Here is a 15783-nt window from a genome sequence, read left to right as displayed (position 1 = left end):
GTACAGATGTGCACCTGGAGGGGGCGAATAGTGGATGTCTAAGAGAAAGTGACAGCTGGATTGCAGTTGAACATTCTAAAACTGTTGTATAATGCATGGACTATCAGAACACACCAACATACATATTAATGTGGATTTCCATTAGTTCTCTCTGTTGGGTTTTCTGAGAAGAATAGAAAAACTTACAGCTATGGACTCTCGAAGGCTTTGGAATGACTGTACCATCCATTTCCTGATGAACATGTTGTCGGTTGAAGCATAGGTGAACTCCATGAAAGAGTGGCTTTGGTGTAATAAACGTGCAGATTATGCTGGAGGAGTAGGCAGCTGTATCACAAAGGACTGAAATGAAGCTCACAAAGAATGATACCCAGACCTAGGAAATGACTGTACACTGTATACCAAACATGCCCTCACAACAAAACACAGAATTAAAGCATGCTTTCTAAGCACATTGAACACAGCACACACAGAGAGAAAGAGAGAGAGAGAGAGAGAGAGAGAGAGAGAGAGAGGAAAGAGAGAGGAAAGAGAGAGAGAGACTGAAGTGAGACAAGTCATTAGCACTGTTTAAGTGGGGCGGAGTCTTCAGGTCAGAGTTCACGGCTCTCTAGTGGGAGTGGGGTCAGAGGTCACTGCTGATGAATTATCACAGGGCCTCATTATCAATCACTCTAGCTCGGCCCCTCTGCCAGCAGTCAATATATAATGAATGCCTAGGTAATGTGGGCTAAAGAGACAGTCAGGGATACACGCTTGCCAATAATTAGGCATTCATGTATGTTAAGTAGAGTACACTAGCAGCTGAGGTGTATTGTTTGCGTGGGATGCTGTTCTATGGTGGTTGTGTTTAAATGGTGGAACGCGATTAAGAAAGGGTTACATGTTTTTAGCAGGTTTGTGACTGTACAGATTTAGCAGCAGAGATGCATTGTGGATTTTTTTCATTTATGATTTGGTCGGCGAATACCTCTTCTGCAAATGGCTTTTTGGGATGCTAGGCATGCCATTATGGAAGGCCTTTGTGTCTGTGTGTGCAATATTAATTACTGCCAAAGGGAGTTGGGTTAATTGCATAAATAAAAACTCAGAGTTTACCAAGGCTTAATATTTGCTCTATCCAATCAAGTTGTGATTTTTTTTCTCCCTCTTCCTTTCCTTTTCACTGCAATCTTTCTTTCTTGTTGCTTTTGTCTCTTTCGCTCTAATCCATGTCCGTCTCCTCGTCTTCTCCCTTTCTTTCTGTCCTTTGCCCCTCCGCTCTGTCTTGTCTCTCCCTTTTGACTGCCTACTTTCAGAATTTTAGTAATTATGTCATTAACAGAAACCATGACAATTCACTCTAATATCCTAACCGGGGACAGATCAGCTAGCTTTGTGTTTACAAAGAAAAGGGTGATTCAGGCTTAGCAGGTCTATGCAAATGACGACTCCGCACAGAGTCGATCCATTGGCCTGGTCTTGTATTGGCAGTCGTTTGGGGAAAAGACACGGAGGGTCTCTGCACAGCACGTGGCTCAGCTGAAGCGGAGAGCTTCTCCACAGGGGAAGAGGCTATTCCCAGCGCCTCAGCTGGAGTCTCATGTCAATCTCCAGCGTATGTGACCAGGGTGAGGGGGGTAGAGAGATAGAGAGAGAGAAAGAGAAAGAGAAAGAGAAAGAGAGGGAAAGAAAGAGAAAGAGAGATAGTGAGGATGATGCAGAGAGAGACAGAGAGAGAGAAAGATATACAGAGGGCGAGAAGTGATATATATATATAGAGAGTGATCCATCCCCTGTATTCATTAGAGGCTTCGGCATCAGTCTGGTTCCCCCCCCTAGCCTGACCAGAGCACCTCAGGTGGTGGAGCACACTGTTCGCCACCATTTTATCATTGAAAATCTATCTTATCTTCAGGATGTGCAGAAAAACCATCGTTCTCTTCCAATGCTTTGTTCAGCAATGAAGCATCTGCAAAGATGAATAGCCTTTTCCCAATGAGGAACCTCAGAAAAAAACCGCAAAGACATCTGAAGGCATCATCTATTAATTCGATGTTGCCCTCAATAACAGACTACAGCGTTGAAATGCATCATTGTCTCTCATATTCTGTCAGACGGTAGCATATACTACATTTGGGAGACTCAGACATGTTTGTGCCTCTTCTGTGTATTTTGACCAATGCACAGTCTGCACTCTTTCATGCTCTGTATGTGTGTGTGTGTGTGTGTGTGTCTGTGTCTGTGTGGGTGTGTGTGTGTGTGTGTGTGGTGGGGGGGGCTGACTCGGGCCAATTGTCCTGCTTGCCTTGTGTCTGGAAGAGGCATAATAGACAAATGATTGGGAGCTGAGGGGCCGTGTCTCTTTCTCTCTCTCTCCCTGTCTCTCTCTCTCTGTCTCTCCCTGTCTCTCTCTCTCTCCCTGTCTCTTTCTCTCTCTCTCTCTCTCTCTCTCTCCCTGTCTCTCTCTCTCTGTCTCTCCCTGTCTCTCTCTCTCTGTCTCTCCCTGTCTCTCTCACTCTGTCTCTCTCTCTCTGTCTCTTTCTGAGGAGGGATAACTGCCCTCTGTGGAGTGCCACTGCAGGCTGCCCGGGGAGGCTGGCGGTCTCCCTCTGTTCCCTGCTCCCTGGAGCTCACTGCCAGGGGGTTAGAGAGCAGGGCACTCTGGTAGCTCTGGAGAACCACTGTGGCTCTAATGGGCTTGATCACGTACCCTAAACACAACCAGCCCCATCCACCCTAAACACAACCAGCCCCATCCACCCTAAACACATCCACCGTAAACACATCCAGCCCCATCCACCCTAAACACATCCAGCCCCATCCACCGTAAACACATCCACCGTAAACACATCCAGCCCCATCCACCCTAAACACATCCAGCCCCATCCACCCTAAACACATCCACCGTAAACACATCCAGCCCCATCCAGCTGAAACAGGATATTTTCATTAGTTTTATACTTTTCTCTTTGAAGCCACCAGGTTCATAAATACCACCAAAGAGTGCACGCTGTTCCTGCAGCGTCTGCAATATACACCTGTGTCTTAGTGTTTGACAGGCCTGTATGTGCCCATATTTCATTTCCTATTTTCTGTTTACAGCATCCTAATCCTCACCAGATCTTTGTGTTTCTGTGTCAGTCACTCTCTCTTTCTCTTTCTGTCTCTCTATCTCTCCGCATTTCTCTCTCCGGCTCTTCCCCTCCAGCGTGTTGTTATTTGTCACAGAGGCTGTATAGAAATTGTGGTGCACTGCAGAGATGAGGGTCTAAAGCTCATTCAACAGTGTGTGTGTGTGTGTGTGTGTGTGTGTGTGTGTGTGTGTGTGTGGTGCTGCAGAGATGAGGGTGACAACAAGCCGCTGGCCCTGTGGCCCTCCTCTCTACTAATACATTTCATTTCCTCTTTTTATGCAGTGCAGTGCACTTCCCCCACCCATAGCCCGGCCTCTCGCACACACACACACACACACACACACACACACACACAACCACACGCACGCACGCACGGACACACACACACACACACACACACACACACACACACACACACACAACCACACGCACGCACGCACGGACACACACACACACACACACACACACACACACACACACACACACAGAGACACACAGACACACACAGAAACACACACACACACACGCGCACACATACACACACACACTATTTACTCAAGGATGATCTTTGGTGAGGGGAGAGCTTGTGTTTATGGAGCTAAATGAAATCCCAAAGCTTCCCTGTGTCTTAATGAATGCACATACCGGGGTCCTTTACATCAACTCTAAGACACATAATTGAGTTTGAAAGATTCATGAAGCCGGGGCTATTAATATCTTTAGGCTGGCTGCCACCTCCTCCACCTCCTCCAGCTCCTCCAGCTCTGGAGCTCCTGGAGAAGCAGAGAGAGAGAGAGGAAGAGGCTGGTCTCTGGTGGGGGAGTGGGTGCCTGAGAGTGGCGAGCCTGGTCGTGGGAAGGAGCGAGAGGGGGGCTGCGGCAGATCTGTGGACACTGGCGCCATGGGTAGCTGCTCACACTCAAGTCTGTCTGATGATTGATGGCCGGGACTGCAGGGCAGCGTGCTGCTCTTGAAGAAGGGTGATTGGCCCCGTCTGCCCGCCCACCCACGCTTCATTAAGTCCCCCCCCCCCCCTGTGCCGGCGGTCAGGTAGGGAGATCACAGGTGCAGACATGGAGGAGCCCCAATCAGCCACCATTCTCTCCAGCCTCTGGCCATCCTGATTGGACACATCAGCCAGGCAGCTCCTCCGGCCCCATGGAGAGAGAGAGAGAGAGAGAGAGAGAGAGAGAAAGAGAGAGAGGGAGAGGGAGAGGGAGAGAGGGAGAGAGAGAGGAGAAAAGGAAAGCTGTAGAGAAATACAGGACAATGGCATGAAGGAATGAATATGGGAGAGAGATAGAGTGAGAGCAAAGAGAAAAGAAAGATAGTGAGTGAAGAAGAGAGATAAAGTTAGCAAAGAAAGGAGAAATAGAGGAGACACAGAGAGAGAATAAAGAGAGAGAGAGTCTACCATAGCATTAGGGCTGTCACTCAACTTGGACACACCTTCCTCTCTGCAGACTCCAGACTCCTGTTGGCAATGAGAAGTAAAGGACACGCTGCTACGACGCTGCATGAAAATGAGACAAGGCTTAGAGTCGTAAACACATTACCAGATTAATGAGCACACACACACACACACACACACACACAAACTCACACCTGCACACACACACATCGGAAACACATGAGTTTTACGTGATGTTTTTTTCATGCATTGCATGCCCTCTGAAGCATAGCAAGGAAGATTAACTCTCTGGGCCCGAAGCTCATTCAACAGTGTGTGTGTGTGTGTGTAGGTGTGTGTATGTGTAAGATGAAGATGAACTCTCTGGGCCTAAAGCTCATTCAACAGTGCAATATGTAGTTTTGGTGTGAAGTGAAAAAGTGAAAATAGACTCACCATAACAATGCCATTCTGGAGGCAAGGGAAGAATATTGATTCTGTGCAGACTGTGCACATTTCTGTATTGATTCTTTGATCTAGTTTGTTGTATGTGTTGTGTTTATTTGCATCTGTCAGAGATAGACAAATGCAATAAAAGGCCCCAAACTAAGAGTGCATATGAATGCATTTTTTTTTTTAAATAAAGGAAACTGACACCTTTAAAAAGATTGTTTTGTGTTGAAGCCATAGCTACGTATATGTGCTTTTGTGAGATAACAAATTAAAGTGAAGTTACCTGAGCTCGAAACGCACGCAGACGTGATTGAACAGTGTTTAAGTGGCCTCCTTCTTTAAAGCCTGGGAACCCTGAGAGTGCCCAGCAACCTCAGCAGCACAGGCAGGCGGAAGGGAGGAAGAGTAACTCTGTGCTGTGTGATTTATGGACAGGAGAGCCCATAAGCCATGTTATTGTACGTGCAGGGAGGAATGGCAACAGGGGCAAACTGAATGATGCCATAAACATGAGGGGCAAAGTGATTTCTGGAGAAATGAGCACTTTGGTTTTTACTGCTCTGTTATCTCTCAGGTGCCCATCGCCAGTGTCCTAAGACTTCTGAGTGTGTGTGTGTGTGTGTGAGTGTGTGTGTGTGTGTGTGTGTGTGTGTGTGTGTGTGTGTGTGTGTGTGTGTGTGTGTGTGTGTGTGTGTGTGTGTGTGTGTGTGTGTGTGTGTGTGTGTGTGTGTGTGTGTGTGTGATGGAAGCGGTAGGTGTGTGTTTGGGGGGGTGCTCTTATCTCCTCTGTCATGACCTCTTTCTGAGTTGCTTGAGTGCCACACTGATGGTTCACCTGCAGTATGTGTGTGTGTGTGGGTTCACCTGGCTGAAGTTAACAGGCTCAGATGAATGAACTTGTCTTGACCTGAACTGATTCTCCTCAAATGAGACCTTCTCTGTCAAAATAAACATGCATTGAACAGAGGCTGATCGGTGGGTATATGGACACAAACTTCTGTGAGTGCTGTACAGTTTTTTTTTTAATAATATCAAATGCTCTCCTGTGGATACATTAAACATCTCTGACAAGGGAGCGAAAATGCATTCCTCATAAAGTGCATCATTAATAATAAGAATGGATGGGAAAGAAACAGACAGAGAGAGGTAGCGGGGGAAAGAGAGAGAGATACGTACAAAAAGGCTGAAAGCGAGGGAAAAGAATAAAATAGAGAACACTGCTTCTTTTTCCTCAGGGATGTGTTCCACATTGCCATCCGAGCTGCATCTCTGCTCTAGCTCGTCCCTTAGCCTCCTCAGACATCCGCCGCTTTTCACGACAGCGCTAACCTCCATCTGAAGAGCAGCCGCCGCTGATCACGACAGCGCTCACCTCCATCTGAAGAGCAGCCGTCGCTCTTTAAAAAAAGAAACGAAAGCATGCCCCTGCCATCACCCCTCATAACCATTGGCCTTCTTGCTGTTCCATGGGCAGACGACACAGCCTGGGTTTGTTGACAGTGCAGCAGGAGGGGTTAGGGCGAAACACGCACATGTGCGCACACACATTCACTTGCACACACATACACACACACAAACACACACACACACACACACACACACACACACACACACACACACTCATCTTCTCAGCCCACCAGCTGGCTGTGGAACTGACAGCACTGGGAGGCCGAGGCCTTTGAGCCCCTTGAGCCCCCTGAGCGCCATGTTCCCTGCCTTCTCCTCCAGCAGTCTGCTGTGAAAGATCCAGCTTGACCTCCCCTCAACACACACGCACGCATGCACACACACACACACACACTCGCCAACAAACACACACACACACACACACACACACACACACAAACACACGCAGATACACACACACACACACACACACTCACAGAAAGAGAGCGAGAACAGAGGGGCTGTCAGAAATGAGGGCCCACTATGTGAAATGTTGTGACATCTCTTTGCTCATTAGCTTTTGCAATGCTCCTGGTGGTGTTGCACTAGCCCTGTCAGCGAAGCTCACCTCAACCTGTCTGCCTCACACACCCAGGGAACACTCTGACACCCTCCATACGGCACCACCTATCGGTAGCCGCTGGCCATCCTGCATACTGCACACCCTATCTGGCCTACCAATCCGACGGACTCTCTAGGCTGCTGGAGACCAGGTGAGGACAATGTGCTGCTGAAAGTTCCCCTGAATTCTGCATCTAAATCCACTTAGACATGCCCACTTGTTTTTCTAAATGTGTGGTCTCCCTCTGTGCTAGTAATCAACTAATAGCCAAATCGGTTGTTTTGATGAAATTGGCCTTGGCATAGATTTACTGTAATGAAAGTCTGTGTTGAATGCAGCTCCTTGAAACATTAATAGCCACTTACCCCTTGCTTCTTTGCGTCTGTCCATCTTGCAAATACAAAGAGTGATGAGGACATGCAGCGAGACACAGAGACACAGGCTGATGAGGACGTGCAGAGACACAGAGACACAGAGAGACACAGAGACACAGAGTGATGAGGACATGCAGAGACACACAGAGACACAGGGTGATGAGGACATGCAGAGACACACAGAGACACACAGAGAGTGATGAGGACATGCAGAGACACACAGAGACACACAGGGTGATGAGGACATGCAGAGACACACAGAGACACACAGAGACACACAGAGACACAGGGTGATGAGGACATGCAGAGAGACACAGGGTGATAAGGACATGCAGAGACACACAGAGACACACAGAGACACAGGGTGATGAGGACATGCAGAGACACACAGAGTGATGAGGACATGCAGAGACACACAGAGACACAGAGACACAGGGTGATGAGGACACACAGAGACACACAGAGACACACAGGGTGATGAGGACATGCAGAGACACACAGGGTGATGAGGACATGAAGAGACACAGGGTGATGAGAACATGCAGAGACACAGAGACACAGAGTGATGAGGACATGCAGAGACACACAGAGACACACAGAGTGATGAGGACATGCAGAGACACACAGAGACACACAGAGACACAGGGTGATGAGGACATGCAGAGACACACAGAGACACACAGGGTGATGAGGACATGCAGAGACACACAGAGACACACAGAGACACATGCTGATGAGGACATGCAGAGACACAGGGTGATGAGGACATGCAGAGACACACAGAGACACACAGAGACACAGGGTGATGAGGACATGCAGAGACACACAGAGACACAGGGTGATGAGGACATGCAGAGACACAGAGTGATGAGGACATGCAGAGACACAGAGACACACAGAGACACACAGAGACACACAGAGACACAGGGTGATGAGGACACACAGAGACACACAGAGACACAGAGACACAGGCTGATGAGGACATGCAGAGACACACAGAGACACAGAGACACAGGCTGATGAGGACATGCAGAGTGATGAGGACGTGCAGAGACACAGAGACACACAGGCTGATGAGGACATGCAGAGACACACAGGGTGATGAGGACATGAAGAGACACAGGGTGATGAGAACATGCAGAGACACAGAGACACAGGCTGATGAGGACATGCAGAGACACAGAGACACAGGCTGATGAGGACATGCAGAGACACAGAGACACAGGCTGATGAGGACATGCAGAGTGATGAGGACATGAAGAGACACACAGAGAGTGATGAGAACATGCAGAGAGACACAGATGATGAGGACATGAAGAGACACACAGAGACAGTGCTGCCATGGCTTTCATTGAACAGCCTAACGCATGTGCTTTGTCAGTGTGAATGGTGTTGGTCTTGGGGGATGTGCTGGCAATCGTGTCGGCTGCGCTATTCTAACAAAGGAAATGTCAATGCTGCTTGTTTTAACTTTAGTGTGGTCTACCTCACATTCTCTCTGTCCAAGCCTGTGTTGGTTTTGCCCTCCTCCGCTCCTCTGTCTTTGGATGTAACAAGGCCTGCTCCGTCACGCTCAAACCCCGCTCTCCGTCGGCACACACTGTCATAGACAAATTCCCTCATTGACATTTCAGAGTTCACAGGCTGCCTTTAATTGATCAAAACAGTATTTGATCTTAGGAAGTGTTGGCATTTAGTTTCCTGACAAAGGCCCTTTGTGCTCAGTCTGTGACAAGCTGTGCTTTCAGGTGGCTCTGAAGGCTGGTGACAGGAACTCGGCAGTGATGCATCGGATCGGAATGTCTTAGGAGACCCGGTGTCTGTTCAAACCTGTCTGCTGTTTTATGCTGGTTTCTGCTCAAACCTATCTCTGCTTGTTTTATGCAGGTGTCTGTGTAAAGGACATTGTTCCATTGTCTCCTGTGTGTGGTTTGGCTATAAAACATCTTTAAGGACGTGGGATGTGCAAATAATTGTATCAGGAGGAATGGGCTTCTCTCCCCTCGTCGTGTGCATCTTTGTCTTCCCCTCCCTCACTGCCTGCTCGCTCCCAATCATCCACTCCTCTCCATAAAGTGCTTTTTTATTGAAAAGGAGTGACTATTCACATTTTGCCAAAGCAATTACAGAGGGGACAATCAACAGCAACAGGACACACACTCACACACTCCCCCAGATAGAGTACACTCACACACTCCCCCCCCCCCCCCCTACCCCCAGATAGATGCAATTTATCCTTCAAGCGCCAAACAGTAATAAAATAAGAGAGAGAGAGACGCTGCTGATGTCATGTGCTAATGACGGAGCTGAATCTCAATGTGTTCTTTCAAAACCGCCATTAAGCTGCTGCACAACTCAGGCTGTCAGCGAGACTTCTGATTAGGGAACTTAAGTGCCTTCTGGCATTCTAAGTGGCTCTCTTTGCGTTGTCCTAATACCCAAAGTTTCAGCCTCAATCTTCTCAGAGGAAGATTTTTTACAAACGTCTCCCCCCTCAAAAAGTAGAAATTGGACAAATTTTTTAAATATCTAAAGCTTTCTTGTGCTCTCTATGTATACCTCCCCCCCCCCCCACCACCAAAAAAAAAGACTAGAGAACTGTAAGCACGTCTTTCTGTTCCAAGCACCAAATGTCCCTCAGCCTTGAGATAGATGTTAACGTCTGTGTTGTGAGCAGCATGGTGGGTTGAGTCTTTGATGAGTCTGGGTGAGGAGCCGCTAATCCTGACAGCCGTGGTGAGGCAGCTTCACTGAACTCCTGACAGGCCCTGCATGGCAAATGAGCACCGTCTCCTCGTGTCAGCGCCGTTTACATGTTTAATCTTTTAAAAGTCTACACCCCAGAGTACAATGCTCTCATCCCCACAGAGGGGGCAGCCCAAACCCTTCTCTGCCGAATGGGCCGTGGGAGAGAGAAAGTCCTTGGCTTTGATATTGATCTTGTTTTATTTATTTATTTATTTTATTTACTTACTTACTTTTTGCCTTTATTGGTTTCTACTCAGTGGACTCTTGGCCCTGTGGTGGAGATGTGGCAGCTCATTGCAGTGAAGTTGTTGACTGCGTTCGAGGTCTCATTTATATGAGAGTGCGTTTACATTTGCCCTGCGTTTATTAAGTTCCTGGCAGTGGCTTCAATTGAAAACATAAATCTGACCAATGTGACATGAAAAAAACATGCTTTGTGCTTCTGGAGGGCCACACCAGAGCAGGTGTGCCGCTGCATGCCAAGCAGTGCCCAGGCGGCTTCCAGAGAGGCCAGTGCCCTCGTCCCGAGCTCTACCTAGCCTCAGGCACCAATCTCCTGCTGGGCAGCATCCCGCTGGCTGGTCCCTGTTTGGCTTGGCTGGAGTTTGGCTGCCGCCTGATCGATGACACATGCCCTGTTTGCCTGGGGACCTTGGGACTCTGGAACTGGTTGGCATCCTGGAGCAGCTTGGAGAGCCTGGCATCCTCTAGCACTGTGGATGGTGCCCGGGAAGGAGGCTTGTGTTGGGCACAGGTTTCACTGTCAGACATCACAGTTCTATTCAGCCAGACAGAAAGGGCATAATGAGTGTCTGGTCCAGGAATAAAGCACATTAAATATGTACATTAGCACATTAAATATGTACCATAACAAAACATACTGTAACATGACAGAAACCTAAACTTGTAATGTTGCAATGTTGCAATGTAATACAACACTTACCACTCCCCCTATGCAATATATATATATATCAACTCTCACATCCATATAACTCTCAACTCTCACATCTATTCACTCACAGACTCCTTTTGCTGTTCCAAGAATTATTGGATTTATTCCAGCTCTGGACTTGGTAATATTGTATTTCCACCAGTTTGATCTGGTGATTCTGAGCCATGAGCGGCTTTGCTTGTGTGTGTGCACTGAGAGGAGCTGGATGGACGTCCTGCTGCTTGTGTGTGTGTGTGTGTGTGTGTGTGTGTGTGTGTGTGTGTGTGTGTGTGCACTGAGAGGAGCTGGATGGACGCCCTGCTGCCAGGCGAGGCAAACTCAGAGCAGAGCCGAGCAGGCAGGCAGTGGGGCTGAGCTCCAGGCTGCCATCTTCCCTCCCTGAGTCCCACCAGCGCCCCTTCATCAATCCCTCACGCGTCCACGTGCTCATGACAGCCGCGCACACTGACTGCTCCAGTATGGCATCTGTCAGGACCCACGGCTGTCAGTCTTTTGTTATCCAGTCCTCCGCTGGCCGCCAAGTTTTCGAGACGGATGTAGAGAGATGGATGGTTTGATTTCTCTGGTGGGTCTTCTTTCACTGACATTTTGGCATGATTGTTTTGATAAAAAAAGCTTCAGAGATTGATTTGTGCAGATGGATCAGTTGGTTCACAGATGCTTTGTCTTGTTGAGATTCAGAGGTGTATGCAACTGGTGAAAATTGTCAGCCTTTTTTTTTTTAAGGTTTTGATACAGAATTGATACAAGAGGGGTTTATAGCTGACTACACGAGCTAGATATGATCTCAAGCTGTAAGACCTTGCTCCAGTCCATTGATTTAATTGTCTAGACATGATAACCCGTTCCTGAGCTAATAATGTTGATCCTTTGACTATTTCTTTTTATCCAGGCATTGCCATGATAGAACAAGCACCTCTTTTTATCTCCAACACACTTCACTCCCTCCTAAAGCTGGTTAATCCAGCCTTAGTGAGTGGGGGTGGGAGATGGTTTAAGGCCTGATCCCCCAGCTCACCTCTGAACTTTCACTGCTCATGCACATTTCTCATGCACGGGGTTGGGAGGGGGGTTCCTTGTGGACTGGATGCCAGCTGAGTTTTCCATTGATTTTACCCTGCGGTCCAGATCAGCATATGAAACGGAGACAGAGACGAGAAACCATGTGTGTGTGTAGGATATGTAGTATGTGTGTGAGTGTGTAGCGTGTGTGTGTGTAGCGTGTGTGTAATGTAAGAGTGTATAATGAGGAAGAGTGTGGCAGATGTTGTTATGTGTTGTCAAGAAAAAAGACTCAACCACAGAGATGCCTTGCAGGGGGGATCGTCTGGTCCGCTGTCTCTTAGACCCCCTCCATGATGGGACGAATCAATCTTTTTAATTACCCCTCATCAAAACGGCTCAGATGTTTTCCAAAAAAGGGGCTATCCACTAGTCTGGAATGGAAGTGAAAGTGACAGGCAATTTGCACCACCGTCAGATTCCGATTTCTAAAAGATTCTCCCTTTGCTCCCCCCTCTCCCCCTCTCTCCCCCCCCCCCCCCAATCACCCAACCCCCTACCCTCACCCCACGACAGATATCGATGACTGCCAGTCGAACCCGTGTCAAAATGGCGGCACCTGCATCGATGAGATCAACTCCTTTGTGTGCCTGTGCTTGCCGAGCTACGGTGGAGCCACGTGTGAGAAAGGTAAGGAGAGAGAGTTCTCATCCCCCGGTCTCGATCCGTTACTCCGGAGTTTCCCTGGAAAGCCAGGGCGGCTCCCAGCTGGGCCGTCTAAATGAGGAATCCCTCCTGAGACTGAGCGAATCCTTCCACTGAATTAATGGGCCTCTGTTAGATACAAGCAGACATTAATATCTGCAGCTGCCCCTGCTGCTGCTGCTGCTCTGCATCAGCGCTGGAGACGTGGCTGGCCCAGGTGCCAAGAAGAGGAGCCTGCTGGATTCAGTGGGACTCGGTGAAAACAGACCTCATTTAGTCACAGCACAGCCCTCGATTGGCAGAGTGTGTCTTTTTGTCTGTGTGCATACATCAGTGTGACGGACAATGATGTATGTGTGCTTGTGGTGTGTGTGTGTGGTTGTGGATTGTATGTGTGTGTGAGTGTGGGTGGTTATGTGTGTGGTTTTGGGGGGTGTGTGTGTGTGTGTGTGTGTGTTTGTGTGTGTGTGTGTGTGTGTGTGTGTATGTTTGACCCTGCTCTCACCTATCACCCTCACACACAGGTCTGACCCAGCACACACACACACACACACACACACACACTCTGCTAGAAGGCCCGTGCTCATAGACAGGGCAGCACAGAGGAGTAATGAGCCATGAGCGATCAATCCTTCGGCCCAGCTAAGGGAGCGAGAGAGGGGGAGAGAGAGAGAGAGAGAGAATGAGAGAGGGGGAGAGAATGAGTTGATGAGAATCAGATAGAGGAGAGACAGAGGAGGAGACAGCTAAAGAGAGAGAAGCAGAGCGATAGGGATGGAAGAAAAAAGAAAGAAAGAGAGAAAAGATGGAGGTAGAATCCAGAGCACGGCTCACCCTGGGGGAGTGTTCTGACTGGTGGACCTGACTGCTCTACTGGAGCAGCACTCACCTTTCCCAGGATCCTCCCTCCCAATCAGAGCCACTCTCCCCCTGCTCCAGCAGCTCCCAGAGGACCCATACACACACAATACCATACACACACACACACAATACCACACACACACAATACCATACACACACAGTACCATACACACACACACAATACCATACACACACACACACAATACCACACACACACAATACCATACACACAGTACCATACACACACACACAATACCATACACACACACACACAATACCACACACACACAATACCATACACACACAATACCATACACACACAATGCCATACACACACAATTCTATAAACAAGCACACATACAAACACACGCAGACACACATCTCCCAGAGGACACATACATGCACACACACACACACACACACGCACACACACACAAACAAGGAGAGGAGTGCAATTTAAAATGAGCGTCAACAACAACAAACAAATCTCTAGCTCCATGCAGTGTTCACACTTTGTTTCTGCGAGGCCCGACCACTGAGAGCCCTGCTGTGTAACTGCCTTCATGCTTGAGTTGGGCCAGCAGGCCAGAGCGACCCCGCGGCTTCCTCCACTGCCGTCTGTGAAATAAGCAGCAAAATAAATGATTTAGGGAGCAAATATTGGCAAAAAAGTGGCGTGCAAATCCAGGGAGCTCACCCTGAAGGACGACGTGCAATGTTACCCCACTGGGCACAGCAGATTTATCACCACTGCTGGTACTACTGTTGTGTGTGTATATGTGTAAGTGAGAGTGTGTATGCATATGTGTGTGAGTGTATTTGTATAAGTTTGCAAGTGTGTGTGTGTGTGTGTGTGTATGTGTGCCTGTGCCTGTGTGTGTGAGAGTGTGTGTGTGTGTGTGTGTGTGTGTGTGTGTGTGTGTGTGTAACTGAGTGATGTCATTGTATAAACGTACAAACACACGCTCCTCTTTGATTAGCGTGATCAGAGAGGCCCAGGCCTGTGTGTCAGGTTAATTTGTTTGCTTCCTCGCTGCACCATGTAATGTGATTCAAGGCCTGCCTGTTCTCATCAGAGAGCCATCGCTCTCCCCTTTGATGCTTGCCTCTACCAGTTTCCATGGAGACCCCGGGCCGCTGTCAATAAGTCTCCCTCCCAAACTTATCAAATGACCACAACAGCACATCAACTGATATTAACACCCAGAGACTCATTTGCCCCTGCAGCACAGGAGTATTTCCATACAGAGTGCATTTGTGGTATATGATACCAATAAACTGCCACATACTGCCGTTTGCCAAAGTGGCAGTATAGCTTCAGAATATGCTGGTAATACATCACACAAAATGTATTTCATGCTGTGGTGTTTTTTTTTTCTGTATCATGCTGTGTAATTTATCACTTCAGCTAGAGAGAACATTGAGTCACCCACACACTGTGATCCCCTGAAAGTGAGTTCGTGTCAGCCACATACGACATTAATAACACAGTGTTTACAGAGCTGTGATGAGGAGGGGAGGGGAGGGGGGGCTGTTTACTCGTTCAACAGAAGGCCTCACCCATCCCCATCACCTCCACCCCCACCCCCACCCGTTCACAAGACGTTCGCCTGCTTTTGGCGTCTCAACATTTCAGCACGTAAATCCTCATATTCGCTCACTGACACACTTTTGGGAGTGATGGCTTTTTTATTGCCCGTCATCCCGATTCCAAAAGCTCTCCGCCCGCCTCGACCGCCTCTGCTGCTTACTTCAGCACATCAGCTTCCTAAGCACCGTGAAGAGCACCTGGCAATTTCTCCACTGTCGGAAGAGCTGACAGACCACAGTGCTTCTTCTTCTTCTTTCCCTTTTACCAGTTCAGTTAATCGTCAGTAAAAAAAAAAAAAAATTTCCTCTGAAAGAAGGAATCCCAAAGTGGCGGAAGAGAAGCTGAAGAAAATGTTTTAAAAAAACAAGCACATCCTCCACTCACTTGCCGGAACAAACAGTTTACAAATCGAATAAAACCACAGTTATAGAGATGTGTGGTTAATTAATCCCAAAAGCTTGCACAGCGATTATCTCGAAGGAGCCCATTTCACGCTGTTTATGCCACACTGCAAGAGATGCGATGGCTTTGTTAATGTTTCCTCTCTGCATGCGCTCTCTTTCCATAGCCCAACATAAATATT

General features: G+C 48.2%; 1 protein-coding gene across 1 annotated transcript in view; it reads left to right on the top strand.

The window, feature by feature from the left end:
• ncanb (neurocan b) overlaps positions 1-15783 on the top strand; it is a 66940-nt gene that overhangs the window by 34047 nt on the left and 17110 nt on the right. Inside the window, exon 9 of the mRNA XM_012815585.3 lies at positions 12620-12733. Within this exon, the coding sequence (XP_012671039.3) occupies positions 12620-12733 (114 nt within the window). The remainder of the gene's footprint in view (positions 1-12619; positions 12734-15783) is intronic.

The sequence above is a fragment of the Clupea harengus genome, chromosome 10 (assembly GCF_900700415.2).
Source record: "Clupea harengus chromosome 10, Ch_v2.0.2, whole genome shotgun sequence".
Lineage (NCBI taxonomy): Eukaryota > Metazoa > Chordata > Actinopteri > Clupeiformes > Clupeidae > Clupea > Clupea harengus.
Note: the sequence above shows the minus strand (reverse complement) of the source record. Positions and strands in the feature narration are given on the sequence as shown.